The sequence below is a fragment of the Gymnogyps californianus genome, chromosome 2 (assembly GCF_018139145.2).
Source record: "Gymnogyps californianus isolate 813 chromosome 2, ASM1813914v2, whole genome shotgun sequence".
NCBI classification, from domain to species: Eukaryota; Metazoa; Chordata; class Aves; order Accipitriformes; family Cathartidae; genus Gymnogyps; species Gymnogyps californianus.
Genome location: NC_059472.1, coordinates 119,941,322 through 119,962,979, shown reverse-complemented (window position 1 = coordinate 119,962,979; position 21,658 = coordinate 119,941,322). Strand labels below are relative to the sequence as shown.

Genomic DNA, 21,658 nt, shown 5'->3' with positions numbered 1-21,658 from the left:
TTATACATGGGACACAGAAATTGAGTACAAGTGCAAAATACACATTTCATTTCACAAATCCCCTGAAAAGCACTAACCCAAGAAGGGAAAAAAGGGAGGAGGAGGCAAGCTCACAGCCCACTTTTGGACTTCACTGAGCACAACTGACTCCTCCCCTCTTAGCCACATATCTACTGTATCACCATATCCAGCCAGGGACCTTGGTGTGCAAAATAGCTGAAAGCTACACTCAGGATGAGAGCAAGGCAGCTGGTGTGTGGAATTTGGAGTCTGTGCTTCATGTTCTGCCTTTTCTGCATCTTTCTTCACCAAACAACAGCTAAAAGAAAACTGAAGTTTGTGTCTGTAGTAAGTAGATAGTCCATGGGCAAATGGAATTTCTTCAAAACCTGTCACTTACTGCTCTTCTTGTACTCTAGGGTAGGGGGGAGGGGGCACTTTTTGAATATGTGTTTCCTGCATATTCAAAATTCACTATTGCATTGTACAAATAAATCCTCAATTTTAAATAAGATTTTATAATTTTGTCTCCTTTGTGCAGTCCTAGATGAACTTAACTTTCTGGATTGACAGAGAATGCTTTTTTTATAGCGCTAAGAGAAGAATCACATAGGATTCTTTTTTAAATTGTAAAAAAGGATTTCATAACTAAATATCAACTGTGCAAAAACCCTCTTTACCATGGAAAAGTTTCCACTTTTCCAGTGGTTTCAATGGATTAACAAAGATGCAATGGATGTAAACCAAATTTCATTATGTGAAACCCAAACAAGTGTACAATGGCATTGAATAAGCAACAGAACCAGTGCTGTGAAACTAATGCTATTTGCAATGATTATGACATACCGTTTGTTTGCAGGAAGCCTGAATCTTGTTCTGAACATCACACATGCTTGTAAATCACTTACATACTTTTTGTGCTGCAGTTTTCGATTTTATTTCTCCCTACTTGCATTAAGAAATAAAAAAAATCTGCTGGTAAAATTTTAAAATTATATGACACATATCTACAGGAATTATGCTGGACAAGGAAAGAATTCATTGCAGGAATGAAAAATCTTGATGTATCTTTACAGATATATCTTTTATCTGAAGTGAAATTCCAGAACAGGTTCAATGTTTTCAGAGTAACAGTTTAGTCTCTATTTAGATATTAGATGACACTTTTATCACCTCTTGTGATAAAAAGTCAACACATGGCTTTTTAAGGCTAATTTCTGCCAAGAAAGAGCGCTTCACAGCAGTCAGCCACAGAAACTGTATCTAGAGTAGTAGTTTAGGTTTTTTCCTTCTGAATTCTCAGTTAGTCCTACCAAAATATTAATGTTCTAATATGTCTGGAAAATTACTTACAAGCTTCTGTTTGTTTTCTGTTTATTTAATGTTGTGGTCTATACCTCCTAAAATATAAAAAAATCTTTAAAATATATTAAGATATTTTATAGTTTTTATAACTTGCAAAAATTTATTTGAGCTAAGTACTTTTCAAATGCCAGGAAAAAAAGAAGAGTTACATTTGTCTAAATAAATCAAACAGGTATTGTAGCTATCTAGACCCAAGAAAAGCACCATGAATATATTTAGCATCTGTCAGATACGGTACTCCCTGTCATCGCATATTCCTTGTAACTGCACTAATTATATCCATCACAAAAATCCCAGTAACGCAAAGGGAATTCCATCTATTTTATCAGGTATTTCGCCATGGTGATCATACCCCACAGGAGTTCTTCCCAACCGACACGCACAAGGAAGTCGCAAGGCAGCAGGGATATGGACAGCTTACCAAGGTGCGTTTGCTTACCTGGGCCAATATACTGAAATATTGGAACGTGGGCTGTTGATATTTGGGGTTTGGAACTTTGTTTTCACTTGGAGAAAGCCCATATTAATTTTCCATATACGAATCTCCAAAAGGACAGCCAAAGAACTTACTAGGAAGCTACAGCTATGAGCAGTCACTGATTTTAAATGACCCTGAGTCAGCCTGTTCTGGTCCAATAGCAGCGTATGTTGAGCTGTTTGATTGCAGACTAGGGTCTTCTGGGAGGAGCCAGGCACTGGTGACCATCACAGTTCCCCTGAGACCAAACATGAAGCTTTAACCATCAGTAGCATAAGGTGGTAGAAGTGCTCACAGACCACCCTCAATCTCTGCTGAGTAGGCGGGCTTCCTAGCTCATGAACGACTAAGATCACTACTAGCAGAAACTTCCCTCATGCTATGCCAGGGAAAGTTGATTTACAGCTTAGCTATTTTAGCGCAGGCATTGGTGGAATACAGCAGAGCTGAGCTCGCGCACAAGTTATCAGCTGATGGTAGTAACTGTGTCTCTGCATTAACTGTAATTTGTATTAGTTGCTTCCTCTTGTGAATGGAGCCAAGGGTGAACTCCTGTACTGTCAGGCTGTAAGGGAATATTAACCCTACCTCTGCTCTGCTCCCACCGGCAGTACCCACTGTGTCTGTGCTTCGTTCCTTTTTCCCCAAGATATGTTGTCTGGATGGAAAAATTCACTAGTTATTTGCCCAGGATTCTGGGAACCAGGCAGTCTCAGTGAAGTAGTTTAGATGTGCCAAAAGTCTGGATGTCCCAGATAAATGGCTATTGTGCATGTGTAGGCAGACTGTGAGGTGAATGTCTCTGTTAGGCTGCTGTATAATAAGTTCGCTCACACACCTTATGTCCAGTGGGTCCAGCACAATGCACATGTTTCTCTCTCCTAGGGGAACTAGTCACTTGCCAAGTCTCCACCAAAATCAGAATAGAACAAACTGCCTGAGGGGTTCCTCTTCCTCACCATTTTTAGGAGGCCAAGCTGATTTCCAATGCAAGGTCAGGCCTGTTTCCTCTCACATCACCTCCCTTGAAGAAACAGGAGTAACAGACCAGCTTCCTATGCCTTAACTCAGCTGTGACTCAATCATTCCACATACACACTATGAGAGTTCAGCACTACATGCCAGCTTGCTCCAGCGCATGGAAGGCTTCCAGACCCAGGTGTCAGGATTTAACAACACATAAATTAGGCAAGCTGGGGCGGAAGCTTAGGCCCTAGGAAACTAGATGCACAATTCCAGCAGCAGAAAGAGGTGATCACATACATACACTGTGGGCCATGTCTGGCACTCTGGATAAAGCCCTGAGTAACTTGGTCTGACCTCACAGCTGACTCTGCTTTGAACAGGAGGTTGGACTAGAGACTTCCTGAGGTCCCTTTCAACCTGAATTATTCTATGATCCTATGACTTAGAAAAGGACTTTAGGAAGCAATGAGTAATCACGGTACTTGAGATCCCAGTGCAGAGTAATGATCACATAAGCAAAGTTGAATGTATTTCAATTTAGGCCAAGAAACACCAGGTACAAGTAAAAAGATGACAATATTGAGACCATTACAGGGACATTGCATGTGATTCTCATGTCACGTGTTTACAAAATTATGTTGGTAAGTTGGAAAATGTTCAGCAAAGAGCTACTAAAATGCTGAGGCTGAAAAATCCATTTTGCTGTGAGAGTAGAGAATTGTCATCAATTTAGTTTAACACAGAGATTAAGTGACTTGATTCCATCTTATTGATTATTATCTCACTGGGAATAAGATCTGTGATGGTAAAGAATGTGTCATTCAAAAGCGTAACAACATCCAGTGGCTGAAAGCTGGGGACATAGTCAGGCAAGAAGCAAGAATCAAATGTTTCAGACTGTTGATAATAATTAACCATTGCAGCAAAATACCTGAAGGCTTGGAGGACCTTTACTTGAAGTCTTCTATTCAAGAGTTTCTGTCTTCCTGAAAAATAAGATCTTGCTCAAGCTAAAACTGTAGCCTCCATACGGAATCCCTGGTGATACTCTATGGGATTCACATCCGGGACATGTCTTCATGGACAGGTGGTTGCTCTGTCTGCACTCCCAGTTAATCAGCTGTGAGCCAGCAATAGAGCAGAAACCAGACAGACGGTGTTGGGACATCTCTATGCCTGCTTTAAGTCACCCCGCCCCTCAGCCAGTCTTACCAGCTTGGATAAACATACACATAGCTTTCCGTAGAGCAAAATGCAAAACTGCATCCATCAAGAAGACATATCTAATATTATCCAATACTGTAAAGGCAGCAACTGTACTGCTCTTTTCTCCTGTCTTCTTTCCTCCTTCACTTTAGAAAGGAAAAAGGTCTTTATCAAAATAATATGAAATATTATCTCATTTTTTGGTTGTAGGAATGGATGCATAGCACACTTCTTGAGCCTCTTACACTATTCTGTTACTTCTACAGCTTGGCATACAGCAACAGTATGAGCTTGGCCAGTACATGCGGAGGAGATACTCTTACTTCCTGAGTGTTGTATACAAGCAGTGTGAGGCAAGTACTGGATCTGGGAGGGAGGATGTTTTTCATGGATGTTAATGGGACTTCCTGAATGCATGAGAGTCTGAACCTGGTGCGGTTGGAGAAAACTTAATACCCATTGAATTCAATGTAATTTCAAAGTATCCCTGAAACTGTGGCTCAACCTTTATTCAGGCTGATGGTTAACTGAAAACCAAATGAAAGGCTTTTTAGGCTGTATATCAGGTTCAGATGCCTCACTGGTGTATGGCAGAATATCTATGTTGGATATCTCCAATGCTACACTTCCACATGGAGTGGAGATACAGCTTAGTTTTCATTTAGGGTCCAGCTGTTCAGTGCATACATGATGTCCCAAAGCCTAGATGGTCAAATGGAGTCGGTCTTACACTTTTCACTAGGACTCCTACGGGAAATGTTACCATGTTGCAGCTTCCTTGTCCAAAAAAATTTTATTCCAAGACCCTATTCCAGCTTCACTCTTTCTCCCTCCTCCTTCTTTTTCACAGTCCTTCTTCACCCCACTCCATTTTAATGACAGCTTCCCCAGCACAGTACCAGTCCCCTTCTTTCCTACCAAGAGAGAAAAAAAAAAAACTAACAGGAGAAATGACCCTCCAAATTTTTTTCCTTTTTTTGTTCCTTGCTTCAGATTTATGTTCAAAGCACTGACTGTGATCACACGCTTATGAGTGCTCAGGCAAGTCTTGCCGGGCTGTACCCACCGACACAGGGCCAGATTTGGAACCCCAGAATCCTTTGGCAGCCAATTCCAGTTCACACGGTGCCACTGTCACATGATAATGTGAGTATAAACTAGAAGCATTTGCTTTCCCTTAGTCATTAGTAAAATACCTAGGATATGAGATGAAGGGGCAGGATAAAGGGCATGGTAAAGGCAACACAAAGTACATTATGTTACAAGCATTGTGCAGAAAGGCCTAATAAGCTGAGTAGAAATATTGTCAAGAGTTTCCACAGGAATGGACTTACAGATCAGAGACCTGGAGTTAACAAAAAAGGAAGAAAAACAGAAGTCCTAGGTACAGAGAAAAAGAATTAACCTATAATGTGAGTAAACCACTATAGATTAATCCTAAACTTATTACAAACATCACTTTCTTTGTGTGAGAAGAGGAAGCATACCTATTCTCACTAGTTCTTCAACATTTCTTAGTCCGCAGCCAACGGAAAAGACAAAAGAATTATTCTGGGACTTTCATTACAGTGAGAATTGAGCTGCAGGATCGTTTTTCATGCACTTTGAAGGTCAGTGCATGCACTTTGAGGGTAGGTGGAAAAAATAAAATGGAAAAGGAAGGACTCAGAGCTTTAAGAGCATGAGTTCATAAGGCAATGTATTTATTCATCTCCCTTTCTCAACTCCTCACCTTTGAGCTGTAAGGAATTGTGTGGACAGCAGCTCTGTAGCCTGCATATACTTGTCCTAGAGGGGAAAGCTGGGCAGCTGAGCGGAGCTGGAGTTTCCCATTTGTGGAAAACCTAGGGTAAAATGCTAGAAAAGATCAGGAATGTACAGTATGAGTCCCAGTTTGGGAGAGGACGTTTGCACATGTGATGCAAGATAAATTGTGTGGGCTTACAAGTCGAGTTAACACAGTTTGTGATGATAGGGGAATCAGGTTAAATAAGCCATGGAGCAATGGTTCTCACCTTGGGGTGACGAGAGCATGAAGACAGAGGATATGGAGACACGTGTCTTCCTGTTCATGCACACAGCCTGGCGTAGAGTCAGGAGCTGCTTCTGACACTGTCACAGATGGTGGTACCCCAGCAAAGAGTCAATGATGCCTGGCCAGTATCAACACCACTAGCAAACTCAGCAAGCAGGTGCTGCACCTCATTCACATCTAGGGGAGCAAGGAAGTTTATTCAAACAAATCATGAAGTCATGAACACATACACATTTTTCATCCTTTTTTCAACTATTGGTGTTTTAACTCTATTCATCTTTACTACATATACAGGCTAAGCTTGAGACCACATGTATCCTACTACCCAAAACAAGTGTCCATCATTTATTGGTAAAGTCATGCCTGTTCATGAACCTATGGTTATAATTCAGAAATACTTTCCTACCTTCTGGAATAGATAGATTATATTTCTAAAAAGATCGAGGAACTGCTGTGAAGCTTTCCAAGCTAATTAATGCTTCAGGACTCTCAAGTTCTTTTTAAAGTTGTCATAACTGTGGGCCTATATAGATAGAGCTTTATTACAGGAAAAAGGACAAAAAGCACATTAGAGAAAAATACTAAGAATATCTCAGTGTCAAATATTGTTTTAACTTTCGCTTAAAATTCAACACAAAAAACTTCAAACAAGAATAAACTCAGTTTAGCTGAGATAAATGAATTAACAAATTCTTCAGTTATACCAGTCACATGTAACCTTTAACCTTCATATGTCTTGAATTAATGAAAGACAAAACTGAGTTATAGGAACTTCACAAGTTTCTACGATTTAGCTGAAATAAATGAAGCTGTGGTAAGTCCACTTAATACAGCTGAGTATGCACAAAGACTCCTATTGCAGTCCAGCTCCTACTTGGTAATCTGTTGCAAAAAGGTGACAGAGTTTAAAGAAAGACTGAACACAATGAGTGAAATCATCCCTGGGGAAGCCAAGCACAAAGCAATTCATGAGGGCTTGTGTTAGTCTTCTGTCAAGGGACAAATTTCATCTTGTGTAAATGAATCCTTTAACTTTGAACTACTGCAGCTATTACTCCCCTGAACATTTAAAGATTATTTTGTAAGTAGTCATCAGTATGACTCTTACAGTCCTGAAGATGAATATCCTTGAAAACTACATTCCCAAATTATTTTTCAGCTTGTCCTAACTAGTGCAGCCAATCAGAACAACAATTCGGCACGGGTATATTGAATTGCAGAACAAGAAGCACCTTGCCTAACTAGTGTTTTGCAATTTTCGTTTCAGTTGCTATACTTACCTTTCTCACGCTGCCCAAAATACAATGAGCTTCTGAGAGAAACCTTTGCAACAAGGGATTTCCAAAGGCAACTCAAGCAGTACAGGGTAAAGTATTTTCAGTTCTGGAAATTTAATTAAAATGTACCACTTCTGTCAACATTATCTAACAGGTAGGTTTAAAAAATGGCAGTCAATACGCTCCTTCCACATCTCTCATCTTCACAGTGGGTGTAGACAACATACCTAAAAAACAATTACAACATTGTAGATCCAGCTGGACTGGGCTATTCCCATCAACTGAAAATTGCAAGTCATAGAAAAGATAAATTATTGACTACCTTGCAAAAAAAACAGTCCACCTACCTTCTAGGAGAGCAGACAAAACAAAAACTCAGATCAAATCAGTGCCAATACCTCCCAAATCACTCCAATACTGCTCTCTGTTTATTCCCATGTAAAGCAGCTCCTCCGACTGCTCTGTCTATATAACTCTCTGCTAGTTCAGATTCCTCTTCCACAACAAAATGCTCACAGCTCAATTCCCCAGGTTTTCTATAACAGCCTCAGTGCTTTCCTCAAGTACCTGTTCATGTTTCACACCCAAAATCTTCATTCAGGTGCTCACTTATGTTTCATTCTTCCCTCTGTAAGGTATCCTTTCCTTTCTTTCTCCACCATCAAAATCTTTGCCATGAGTATGTAATCACTTGTCTATTCTGCTGCAACTTTCTTCTTCACAGGTTTATTCAAAATGACACTATCAAACTCACCTGTTTTTCTATAATCTTTAATCACTGACCTCAGCCATCTATCTGTGGCTCTGCATCTGGGTATTATATGCAAGTGAATCATAATTCCCAGTTTTATCAGATTTATGTCATACCTCCCTTCTGCTCAGTACCAACATCAGAATAATTCTGTTTATCACAATTCCTTTAAGCACTTTTTGGATTTTTGCCAGACTTCCTCATATATCTGTGTCCCCTCTACCCGCTTCTGAACATTTCCACCAAGCATAAACCACGACCATACTTCAAAACTGAACTCAGATCACCAACCTTCTCTAGACGAATAGGCCAAATTCTCTTACCACTAGGCAATGGTTCATTGCTTAAGTGCAAAGTGCAAAGACTATCTTGTTTCTAAAAATTACTATGTACTAGTATGGCAGTGTGTAGAAATGATATAAAAAGGCCCTGTGTACTACAAGTTTGCTTTTTTGTATTCCAGCCATTTCTGAAGTTTTTAGCCACTCATACAGGATACCCATTGAAGAAGTTGAACACTGAAAGAATTTGGAAGCTCTCTGACACTTTACAATATGAGGTAAATAATATAAAGAAAATTCCCAAGGTCCAATAGAAACACTTACACTTCCTCAAAACTGGTTTTAGCTCTTATTTCTATTGTTTGTAAGACATCAAAAGAGGGTAGGTCTGTGCTTCCAAACTTTTTTGAACCACAGACTATTTTCACCTTCTTCCCCAGAAACCCAGAAACATCAAACTAGCAACTGAAAATCCTGTAAAGACACTATGACTGTGTGAGGCTGCTGTGGGTCGTCCACCACTATAAGGAACACAAACCAACGGCCTACCAATTTCAAGATCCTGTCAGTGACTGCATATGGAGAATTAGGCAAAAGCATACCTTTGGATAAAATTGTCTTGTTACTCCTCCAAACCCCATCACAGAGATACACGGGAATAAAATATGTTGTCGGCAAAGAAACATAAGCATCCTTCCACAAAGATTTAATGCAAATTGTATGAGCAAGAGAAGTCATTATTTGCATATGGACAGTAGTGGTCAGAGTATTTTCAGGAATTAAGCAGCCACTGGGATGACACAAATGGCTATTTGTACAAGTTTGGGAGTCTGTTCTAAGCAAAGGAACCAGGCACATCGCAAAGAAGCATGGATTTTATAAACAAAAAGGGTACTGTAGTGTCCAGCTGTCATGGGTATCTGGGTACCACAGTCTGGTACCTCTGACAGGGAATTGAAAAAATCCTGAGTGCCCTTAATTTAGCAACAAGCCCCACTTCATGTCACTTCAAAGTCTAGACTTAGCTGAAGCAAGTGAAAATTGCAGTGTTGTGTTAAAAAGTTATTGTTGCAGGCAGCAACAATATGCTTTAATGCATAATTATTTTTAAACTCAAATATTAATGATAAATTGGTCATCGGTACTGGGATATCCCCTAGAAAACTGAGGCAGTGGATTTCACAAGTAACATGCAATACTTGGGTGTGATGCTAATGAGTTTATCTTCTGTCCTGCAGTTTCTGCAAAGGTCCAATTTTGCTCAAAGCAGTCTTGAATGGAATGTTAGCCAGGGCCTTAAGTTAAATGAAATGTTAACACGTTGGGACATCTCACTGTAATTTCAGTGAGGTCACCCCTACATATTTTCCAAATGCAGGATAGCTCAGGACCACAACTTTTTATTTCAATTGTTATATCATACTGAGAAACCTGTGTCACCAGAGAAATGTGCAAAATCGTCAGCTCCCATCAGGGATCTAGCTAAATGCTGGAAGACAAAACCAATTAGTTGGGTTTTTCCTTCCAGTGTTAGATTTGATGAGCTTTGGTCTTTCATACTACTCAGTGAAGACTCTAGGGGTATCAATTAAGACATCTGCCATAAAAGCTACTCTCAGCCTTTCAAGCATACAAAAAGAGCTTTCTTAAATAGTTTTTAAAACACAATTCATGAAACTACAGTAGCATGCATCTCTTTCTATTTGTTACTTTTGGCTAAGTGTCATCTGACTTTCAGGTAACTTGGAGAGTGAGGTGCTTGCTTGCCTACAGCACTGTCTTAAATAGCATGCAACTAGCCAATTCTTTCCTCAAGACACAAATCACATTTGTTAAAAGAGAAAGTGATACATTGTGACCTGAGCTGGTTTAACCTAACATGTTGTATTGTTTCCCTTGTTTAAACAAATCCTTTAAGTAGCTGGCATTTTCCTTAGAACTTGTTGTTACAAGAACGCTCCCTCTGGCGAGCTCAGTCCAATGGCTCACATTCACAGAGGTTACATTGCACTAAAGGAAAGATACCAACCTTGTTCGAACAGGAATTTAGGGCAGTGCAAACCAGGAGTGTTGGGTGTATCTTCCCTTCTCACAGTTGTGACCATTACTATATCTTGGGCTGCACCCCCAAGGAAAGACTAAGCCATTCCACTTTAGCTTGAGGACTGCATCAGTATCCAATAGATCTGGTATAAGTAGGTATGAATTCCATCTATACATATACTTAATCCCTATACATATACCTCATAATCCGGTACATCCGAATTACAGCTATATATATTCCCACTTGATCTCTGGATCTAACTTATGTGTCAGAGCTGCCAGCCCTTAAAATCCTGACATCTCTATAGGATTTGTTTCAGTAAAGATCTCAGGATATATCCCACTAGATGGCTGAAAAAGAAAGCGTCATAAAGTGAACTTTTTGCACCTGACAACTGCATTAGCAACTGGCATGAATAATGCCAGTTGCTTTTTGCATAATTTTTAGTATTATATTTCCTCTTCTTGTTGAACACTGCCCTTCAAATTTGTTTTAAGCAGTGTGATGTTATAAATAGGAATTCTACAGCTGTCTAAATGCAAAATACAGTCATTATTTTATTATAAAGAGAAAATGTTACTTGAGTGAAACATTCAGAATTTGTTCTGACAAGCACTTTGTGCCAGAACAAACAACAGTTGGCAGTAGGAATCAGTAAGAAAATCACCGTGTTTTCTTTCTTCACTGTAGGATGTTAACAATTACACTTTACCTGTTTGGGCTACTCATGGTGTCAGGACCAAGCTGATAAAGCTCTCAGAATTGTTATTGCAGGCGGAATTTGGGTTCCACAAACAAACACAAAAATCACGTTTGCAGGGAGGTAAGCCGAATTCTTACCTCATTTAAAACCAAGAGTAGAATGGGAAAGAAGAAAGGGTATATAATTAACATTGCTACCGATTCCATAGTAGAACTATGAAAGATGCCTTGGTGTGGATACTGGTGATCAGCACTGAAATATTTTGATTAATGGGAAGAGAGATGGTGAGGATATGAATCACGAATATCCTAATCCAACATTATAAAGGAGGTATCATTTTGGTTACACTGTGTAAGAAATCCAAAGTAATATACAGATTCTTGCTGAACTGAATCAAGTCTGAATTTAATGTAAGCCACCATACTTAACTTACTTAACAAAATATTATTTGTAATAATCTCTAGGATGGTAACTTTTTTGCCTAACAGTCTTCATATTCCATTACTGAGAGTACTAAAATGAGATTATTATACTGCTTCTAAACTTTATTCTGCTCAGCAAACAGTAGCTGAAATTTAAAAATAGTTTATACCTTTTTAATCACTCTTTCTCCTCCATTCATCCACTGTTACCTTTTGGGCCTTGTTTTTGTTTTATATGGACACTGTACAGTCAGGCTTTGTGAGCTACAAGGACAAATCACTTATAAGCATGGATCAATTTGTTTGCTTTTTTGGAGGTCCAACTTACAAAGCTAAGCACAAAGGTCAAACCTCTCCTCTTGCTTTACTAACAATTGCTATTAAAAAATGTGCCAGTCGCTGAAGACAATACATGTGTCTAATTCTGCTAGCATGTACAGTTCTCATTTTAGGATTTTAATTTGTTGAATTTCCAACCTTATGCTAACACACTAGCACAGCCATTTATTTAATTCATATAGTTTGTCTTACAACTTTTCAGCAGTTAACATTAACAAAATACAGACAACCACATAATTTAAGAAGGCCCAGAGTACAAGCGATATGCTCTTTCTTTTTCTCCTGAAATCAGGAAGTCAATGGAGTTGCACACAAAAGAGGGTAGTATTCATTACCATGCTCTTCTTGCGCTGTTCTGCTGGCACAAAGCAGCTGTGAATGCACTGTTTGAAGCTGTTGAGCCTATTAGGGATCCCCAAAACTTTTTACACAGAAGTAAAATAGGCCCACTGTTCATATAAAAGATAGTATCAGAATTAACCAGGGCCCTCCGCACAAATTACCTATAAAGTCAATTGAATAAATCTCATGTGTTTGAAGACAGACTGTGTTAACAGCAACAAGTGATACAGATGTTAACACAAGCATCCCTTTCATTGTCATTGCTTCCCCATTTTCTTTCAGGTTTTCTTTTAAAAACTATTCTAAAGCATATCTCAGATGCTAGAAAGCCTTCACACCAGCAAAAAATGGTTATGTATTCTGCGGTGAGTCCTTTCTGTTTCTTTTATGCTCCCTTTCTGCAGTTATTAAATGCAGTGAAAGCCATGAAACTTTATTTCCTTCATGAAATACAGCTACAAGCATTTTTATTTGGTTAACCTTAAATATCATTGGATTATTTTCATTCTTTAATGAACAGATACTACTTTGAAACCTGAAGCATTCCATTTTCCACCTGATGTCATGGCTTGTTTCATTGTAATATTGTTTTGATTGAGCAGAGAACTGGAAAAACCATGCCTCATCTTTTATTGAACCTCTATCACAAAGATAATTTAGAAACAAACCTCCTGATTCCTGCATCTTTTTCAGATGCAAAAGGAAAAAAAAAGAAAAATTAATTTAAAGTTAGTTATTTTAGAAGGTCTTATGAAGGCATTTACTCAATTGTGACTTTATATTTTTGTTTAGAATGTGCAAACACTGTCATTGGAGAAGGAAATTTTTGCATTACTCTCGGTAAAAAGCTCCTATTTCTAAACTGCAGTTAGATTATGATCTATCAGGTATATATCAGCCAAAGAGCTTACTGATCTGATCTCAAATACTGTTTACTTAACATGCAAAACCACAAGTTGTTTTTAAAAGAAGTTTTAACAGTTCCTACTAACTTTGATAAGAACTGCAAGTGACTAAGACTTCTTAAATATTTACGTATCTGTATACTTTATACATGCAGCATTTCAGATTGTACAGCCATAAAAGGACAGTATTTGCTCAGCGTTGCAGAGGGCAGAATGCAAGTATTAATGAGGCCACACAAGTAATGTTAAGTGGACAGATAATGTGCTGGTCAAATAATAGGTACATGCAATCATTTTCAATAGGCCTTTAATTAAAGGTTTCTTCTATTTACAGCATGCAGCCACCATTGTTGCCTTACAGATGGCACTCAATGTCTTCAATGGGAAATTGCCTCCTTACAGTGCCTGTCATTTTTTTGAACTTTACCAGGAAAAAAATGGGCAAGTATCTGCAAGCTGTACTGCTAACATATACTTTTTCTAAAAAGCAATTTACTGATACCCCAGACTAATTAAACTGGATACACAAGGTTCACTACACAGGAAAAGATTATAGATTAGATTGATTTTAATTATTATAATTGGACTCAATTTAGCAGTTATTGACTGTAGCAGAATCACAGCACTGCAGCCTGAAAATGCTCTATATATTGCCTCATTACAGTTATGAGAGGTTTCACTCTACCCTTTTTATCTATTTAACTCCTTGACTCTCTACCAAGAAGACAAACTACATGCAAATCGGTGTTGACCATCTATTGTTTAAAAAGATCTCTTCAGAGTACTAATGATACATATTAATAGCCAGACAAATAAGCTGGCTAAAAGTTTGTCCCAAAGTACAATCACTACAACATGGAAAGGCTGTGTGGTTATGTGTACCTAACTTTATTTTGACCCTTCTGTATTTTGAAACAGGCAATACACCATAGAAATGTACTATCGGAATAATTCTTTGAGAGATCCTCATCCCCTCACTCTCCCTGGCTGCAAATTTCGCTGTCCACTGGAGAGATTTGCTCAGTTGGTCTCCCCAGTCCTAGTACACTATTGGACAAGAGAATGTAGGATGTAGGACATAAAAAAGGTAAGTTAAGTGCTCTGGGCACATGTACCCAAAAGTAAAGTCAGGATTACATCTTCTGCCAAGAGCTCATTTGAAGTAACAATCATTTTCATAAGGGTCTGGTTTGAAATGAAAACTATGCAGATCCAGTAAGACAGAATGGTACCCATGGCCATGATTTCTACTCCATTGATACATTTATCTATTCCAGCCCAACTTTCTGGTGAAATGGAATCAAGGCTGATTAGACTTTAGGGTACTATTTTTCATGGGTTTTTTGGTTTTAGTACAGTCAAAAAGATCTTCAGTTACTGAGGAAGCAGATACAAATGCACTGAATTGTAACAATTCACCTTATCTTTAACTGTAGAGTATTTGTCTGAGCTGACTAAAAACATTACACATTCCCTTGATTTTAGGAGACATTCAGAGATCAAAACAGATGAATATTGACTAGTATACCAGACTGATATTTAGCAGAATGTCAAACATATACAGACACACATTGGCATACTAACACATTCCCTAGTAGGTTGTCTGTATCTCCATATTAGGATGTCTAACTTTCCATTTTGACCACTGAGGATATTTACGTTTGCAGACAGAGGGAACAGGAAGGCAGAGAATTACATTGTCTCTCTTGTATCTAGCTCTATATTCCTTAAGAGAGATGAAAAGCAAACAGGCCCCAGGATTCAAAAGTGTCCCCACTTTTTTGATGATCAAATGTTGTACCTAATGTTAAAAAATCCCATATGGCTTTCTGAATCACTGATCTCAAGAAGAATTTGAAATGTCAGAGATCAGAAGAATGCAGGCAAGCCAACTTACCTGGTTGCAAATAATTTCCTGTTAAATATCTTGAATCTGTGAACAGACTGGAGATAGTTTAGCCAGAATGAATGAACAATTAGCAAGTAATGATTCACTAAAGACATTTCTTCACTATATTCATTGCTCACAAACTCTCAGGAAACGTATCAGGAAATTACCACATTTAATTGCAAAAGGTAATTTGTCAGGGGGAGGGGAGGTTGGTTTTGATGATTTTTTTTGGCCAAGCAACTAATACAGTCATGGAAGACAGTGATAAATACTTCATGTTTATACTGTGGTGCTTAGCAATCTAAGTTTTGTCGAAATCAGTTCCCCTCCTTCACAAAGCAAACTGTGTAACTGACGAAGTAACTAAACAAAAAAATTATCTATCGTATAATCAAAATTTGGCATTAATAAAGACACAAACATTTAGCCTTTAAGTTCAACGCAAAGGCAGCACATTTTTTCAATTCTCATATTTTGCCTAAGTAGAAGTTAGATGGTATTCAGGCATTTCACACCAAGTCCAGCATCACTGCTCATGACTGCCTTCATTAGCAATCCTGAGTGCTGAAAACACATATGGACCACAAAAGAGACTACAATCAAAACTGACACTGCAATCAAAATATTTGCCATATTGTCATATCAAAATCTGACACTTTCCCCTATTTTATCCTGGTTCAGAATGGTTCCATCTCAGTAACTGTTGGGGCCAGATACTAATTTTGGGGCTCATAACTTTTTTCCTGTAGGCAGAAGTTTTAAACTCTCTGTTGTGCATGAGTGGCACTTGGTAAAATGCCAAGGCACACTGCCCCACAGCCTGCACAGTGCAACACGCTGACAGGGGGACTGCACTGTGCTAAACCACTGTGCATAACCAATTCTCAGTGAATGCAGATAGGCTAGAACAGCTGATCTTTAACACCAGGAAGCTAAACCAAGCTGAAGAGTGATGCAAAGAGTTTACAGGTTACATTTATACCTAACTTACACTGCTGCAACATCACTGATTTCAGCTGTTTTCAGCTTTGTCAAAAAATCATCTCAAATATTGTCCTTTGCTAATGCATATGTTAATACTTTAATTATACATGCATCAGAGCGTTTGATGAACAGAAGCCCATAAATGTGATTTTTTTTAATGAAATCCAGGAGTGTGACTGAGCTCAAAAATTTACCTTACATAGCTATTCTACATGGGGACACCATTTCCCAAACACAGAGCTGTTTCCAGAAAATGCTTAATTGAAGCTTCATGGGGATGACTTATGATCCCAGTACAGGGAAATACAGGGGTTAGGGAACTATTGCTATTACAGGTCACACAAGGGAGTAGCAGTATTTGAGAGTGGTATAAATCAGAGCCAAGTTCCTCCACATGATGATGACCACAGTGTGGAACATAGGAAGTGAAGACAGCTCAGCATATTTGGGAAGGAGATAAAACATTTCTTTGCGCTCTTCTGGCTGCTCAGGAAGGTTTCAGTGTGGATTGGCTCACCATTTCAACATACTTTTCCTAATTCCATCAAAATGGGAGCAGATTTGTTAACTCTTCTGCACTTAGTTTGAGCTACTCACTTGTTGAGGTACTACTAACAGATTATGCCATGTTTTCAGAGAATGAGGCTATATGCTAAGAATGATTCTCTCTTTTTGTCTTACCTTTAGGTGTTCCCTCCATGATCTTCAGTGTGATTGGCTTTATGAAACAACTCCTCCTACACTGTGATGTGACTACAGTCTAACATTTCTCATTAACTTCCACCAGCATGACCAACAGTCTCCTGATCTCTATCAAAAGAAAACATTCCTCAGGACAACAAACCAAAATTATAGAAAGCAGTGACTTATCCTTCATGAACATGTGCTTTATTTCATCAAGTGGTAAAACTCAAGTGCAATATGAAACCAGAGTAATTTTTCAAGATCTATTCATTCCAAAGGGACTTTGGCAGAACTAATTCAAGAATGTAATTGTAGTTCTAGTGTTTTGAAGGGCTATAGCCTTAATTTACAGCAAAATTGGAAAATACCTCTGAAGGAGTATTGCCCTCTTTTGAAGAATGAGACAAGAACTTCCAGAATTGGTGAGGGAAGCAGTGCCTCAAAAGGAGTCCCCAAAAGGAGGAATCATTCCAGTGTCCTTATACTTTATTTTATTCAAGAAGTAATGAAGCATTTTACACAAACAGGTCCCAGAATCTACAAAAATGAGGATAATGGTTGTTTACTTTGCTAAGAGATGTCTTTCTTTTTCTTTTCTCTGTCTGCACAAATATCCCATCTCTATACACAAGGAAGGTGAGACTTATGGAAAGAATGGACCATGGATCTAGACCTAAGGGAAGCCTACAAACAGCCAGGCTGGCTACCATGAAGACCTGGCAGGCAATTGGCTGACCCAACAAGGCTTTCAGATATTGAGCCATTCTATCTCTTTCCAAAAAGACAGCACAGCCAAGTGTTAACTTTGAAAGAAAAATCATTTCTGGTTTCAAATAGCTTTTCAAACACCTTTCTTTTGTTATGTTACCTTGATTGTATATGCTGATCTGATCATATAAAGTCTGTGCTTCAGGGAAATCTGTAAGTCCATGCTGTTCGTGACATTAACAACAAAAAGATCCTACTGGCAACACAAAATAAAAAAATCTAGAGCTACATGCTAGTTAAAACATGCAGAACGTGCTGGGGAATCCTTCACTAGTTACATTTTCTAATGTTGCTATTGTGAAAACAGTTTGTGTTCTTACTACAAAAGCTGGATCAGAACAATCAGATGCAACTAACTTCTGAAAATAGTGGACATTTCTTTGCTTGAAGAACTAGGCTTTCTTATTTTTATTTTCTCACAGTGGATAGAACCTTTGTCAACAGCCTTGTTGCCCACAGGTCATTTCAAAGAGAACCAGAGTAATAGATGAGGTGCAGAAAATTTTGGCATTCTAGCTTCCTTTTCTTGGACTAGGCTTTTAAAATGGATGCTAAGCCTATGAAATGTATATTCCCTTTTAGAACTACAGCATAAGCAGATAATTGCTACTGTATAAGCTACAAAAGAATCAAAAGAATAAAAGGATCCTTTTCCTCTCTAGCAAGAATCTAAGTTTCAGAATTCTCATTGTAAAAGCCCATTCTCTTCTCAGCAGGGCCCAAGCAACAATTCCTGCGCTTCCTAAACCAGCATAGGAAATACAGTTCATCAGGAAGAGTTGTAGTTAGATTTCACAGCAAAGAAGTTCAAACACATAGATAAAAATAAATTATTCCCTCTAGTGAAAAAATGCAACCCCTTTTACCATAGCATCCAGACAAGGGTAAAAATGTTTTACAACAGCATGAGACAACCAGTTCTAGCTGCTTCTTAATGCAAAGAAGAACAAGCTTGTTTTTTCCATATTACCTTAACATCCATAATGGACACCAGCAGAAAGCCTTCCTAGGTCCGGCAGCCCTCATAGGAGAGTTAGTGCAAGCTATTTAAATGATTCATCTCAAAACCACGCAGCTGACCATCACACCTCCCTTAACAAGAAGTAATTTTAAAAAAATTGCTAGAAGAAAGCATATAGAGAGGAAAATCTAAGACTCTATCTTTATTGGTATTAGACTTCTAACCAGATTGTAGCCTTGGCTGCCAAAAACAAATTTCTAGGCATCCTCTCTTCTATTCTGAACCTGTTCCTATTTCTCCTGTTTCTGAACTTGTGCCAACTTGTGTTGCTTGAGTTGCTTTTAATGTTTTGTTTGCCAGATATTTAGAAGTAGATGTTCAAGAGCTGTAAAGGTGGTCTCATTCTTCTCCCATCAAAGGCAAGGGTAACTTTTTTGCTGGTTTCCTAGATCGGACAAGGCTCACATAGAAAATACAATACAGAGCTGAGACATTCTTCATGATTCTCTTTAGCCTCCAGTTCCCTGTTCCTCTCCTCCTTCCTCACCCAAATCCATCTCTCAAAAATTTTCAGAACTGCATGAAGACCCTTCTTCTGTCCCACAGATTTGTCTGGTGTGGGGGATCATGGAGCTGGACCCTGGCCTCAGTGCTTCAGTTGAGCTATGGAAGTGCATCCTAGCTGAGGCCACTGCTCACAGAACACCAACAGAAGGTCCTCCTTTTCCATCACACCATCAGACCATGTTTTCTTCCCTGCTACATACCCCAGTGAATGTACCTGGAACATTCTGATTTCTGTTGAGCAAAATTAAATTTCAAATTTAATTTCCAAATTAAGATATTTCTAAATTATTTTATTCCCCTCTTCCCTATTCAACAGAAACCCCATCACACACATTCTTTATAATGTTTTTTGTTCTTAGGACTATCACTGTAGAAACACAGAAAGGAAGACTTCCTTTATACCTTGTTTACTCCAAGGAAAAATAAACATCAGTGTTCGTTAAGTCTGAAACATCACGCCCAGATCTTGTTTTATGAATATAAATTGGGAATGTCAGTGAACGAATAATAAAACACTCTAAATGATGTTTTTCTACAACTGCAGCAGCTGCCTCCATTTGAAAAATCTGTCCCATAGTCTTTTGCAGGTATAAAACCATAAACAGTTTCATTTCAGATCCTCTTAAAGAAGAAATGAGCAAAAAATTACAGTTCAGCTTTGGAATTATTTAGAATGCAAAGGAAAAGATTTTTTTCTTTATATCATGTTGCAACAGTAGGATCACATGAAAATGCAACTCCCTCCCTTCTTTCACAAACAATGCATAGACAGTCCAGTCATATTTTAAAGAAGACTTGCTATAATACAATAACCTGAATAGTCATAGATGCTGTAATATAGGTGAGATGTAGCTGGTGATGTTTGCTATTTTTCCTGTCATACACTGAAACAATGTCAGCAAGATGGGGAATGAACAACAGAAAAGCAACAGTAATTTTGTGCTGCCTGGGAAATGTGGCACTGGACTGCTTGGACTATAATTTTCATTCTTTTCACCACCTCCTTTTCTCTTTGGGCTATTTACTGAGCTAAGTGACTACCAAAAAAAGAAAGAAAAAACCCCAAACTCTGCATAATTCACAAATATGGATCAAATTCATTGACTAATTTTGATTTGTTTCACGGTAATGCTACAAGTAGGTGTTCCTTCTTTTTCTTAGTGCTTTCGGTACTCATCTGAGATGTGGCACACACAAGTTCAAATCCCTCCTTTACCAAAAGGATCTGACTCTACATCTTCCAGAAAATAAAATCACCACCAGGCTGCAGAGTTTCAGAGGGGAAAGTGAAGATGAATAGTGCTTTCTGCCTCTTTCTCACTGCTGTTCACTTTGTTTATATAGTTCCTGGTGTGCAAATTAGGCTTCCTATGTCTCAGGCAAACATCTTAATCATAAGACCAGAAAGACATTCTCTGAGTGCCCTGTAACCAGGTGAACATTAAAAATTTGGGACAAACTAAGAAATTATTAGAAGACACTGAGTAGATATTTTCTTCCCCTCGTCTGCCTTAGAGTAGTAACTTTGTGCTTAGGGCATTTTCTCCTGCAGTGCAAGATATAGGTTCATGTCCTGTTACCAGCCTAAGTAACTTAATTCTTCCTGTGTCACAAATGAACTCCTTCGTCCCTCCCACTCCCCACAATTGGGTGAAATCATCCCAAGGCAGGACTGCAAAACAGTCTTTTGCTTTTGTCATAAGTGCTTTGAAATGGCGCTTGGAAAATGTGTCACTTTTTGTTTACTGAAACCAAAATTTTTCTTTTCTTTCCCTTTTTCAGCTCAAAAAAGCTTGAAAAAAATGATTGCAGATAAATCCAAACTAGGTTAAGTGCTGATCTGCAGATTCAGTCAGTGACAGAACCTGAGCTGTTTCCCCATGTGATCAGCCTGGTCCATGAGTGCTGGCAGCAGTTTCATATCTGGCTGCCTTGACTGCAATGACTTCCACCCTTTCAGTGTGTAGGTTGTGCTCCACCAGCAGCAGTTACCTAAAGTAACCCTCGTGTACATTAAAGCATGGATTCTTTTGCAACCAGTCCACTTCAAAGCCAATCTAGCTATGCTTCAGCAAGCCTTCAAGATAGATACATGCACTTAAAATAGACAATTGTGTTTAAGCTAATTCTACTTAATGCCATAACTTCGTAATTAATATATATGCCAATGAGCCAAATTGACATAAACATGATTCAAATTGTTTAGGTCCACTTGCATTATAATGCTTGGACAACTGCAACTAGATTGATTTAGGAATGATTTTTTTTTATTTTGAAGCAACTTTTCCTGAAAAGGGTAAGGATTTAATTGTTGCAGAATATGACAAGTTTATAGCTGCCAAATGCACAGTAGAAATGGAGACAATCCAAGACAAACAATGAAATTTCCAAATGAAATACATGCTACCAACATACTTACAGATTACCTACAGGATTCCTACAGGACCCTGTCTTAACCACTATGGCACATGAATGAGGGTATTCTTCCATTTTGGAATGTGTAGAGATTTATCTAAGATGTTGCGGTGCCCATTCTTTTGGGCATAAAATAATCTCACTAGCAAAGTACACATGCCAAAGAGAAGAGTGAAGCCACAGAAAGCAGAACTATATATCATATGCTTGGTCTCAGGTTGAAATATCATTTTTTAAGAGATGTTAGCAAAGATTTTTTATAAAATGCAGTTGG

General features: G+C 38.5%; 1 protein-coding gene across 1 annotated transcript; it reads left to right on the top strand.

The window, feature by feature from the left end:
* The first annotated feature begins 234 nt into the window (after positions 1-234).
* LOC127013229 (prostatic acid phosphatase-like) lies at positions 235-16,731 on the top strand. The gene is made up of 11 exons (XM_050891967.1): positions 235-348; positions 1,695-1,790; positions 4,282-4,368; positions 5,009-5,161; positions 7,318-7,416; positions 8,542-8,637; positions 11,094-11,226; positions 12,492-12,574; positions 13,449-13,555; positions 14,033-14,201; positions 16,677-16,731. The coding sequence occupies exons 1-10, from the start codon at positions 235-237 to the stop codon at positions 14,187-14,189; spliced, it is 1,125 nt and encodes a 374-aa protein (XP_050747924.1). The 3' UTR covers positions 14,190-14,201; positions 16,677-16,731.
* Positions 16,732-21,658: the final 4,927 nt, after the last annotated feature.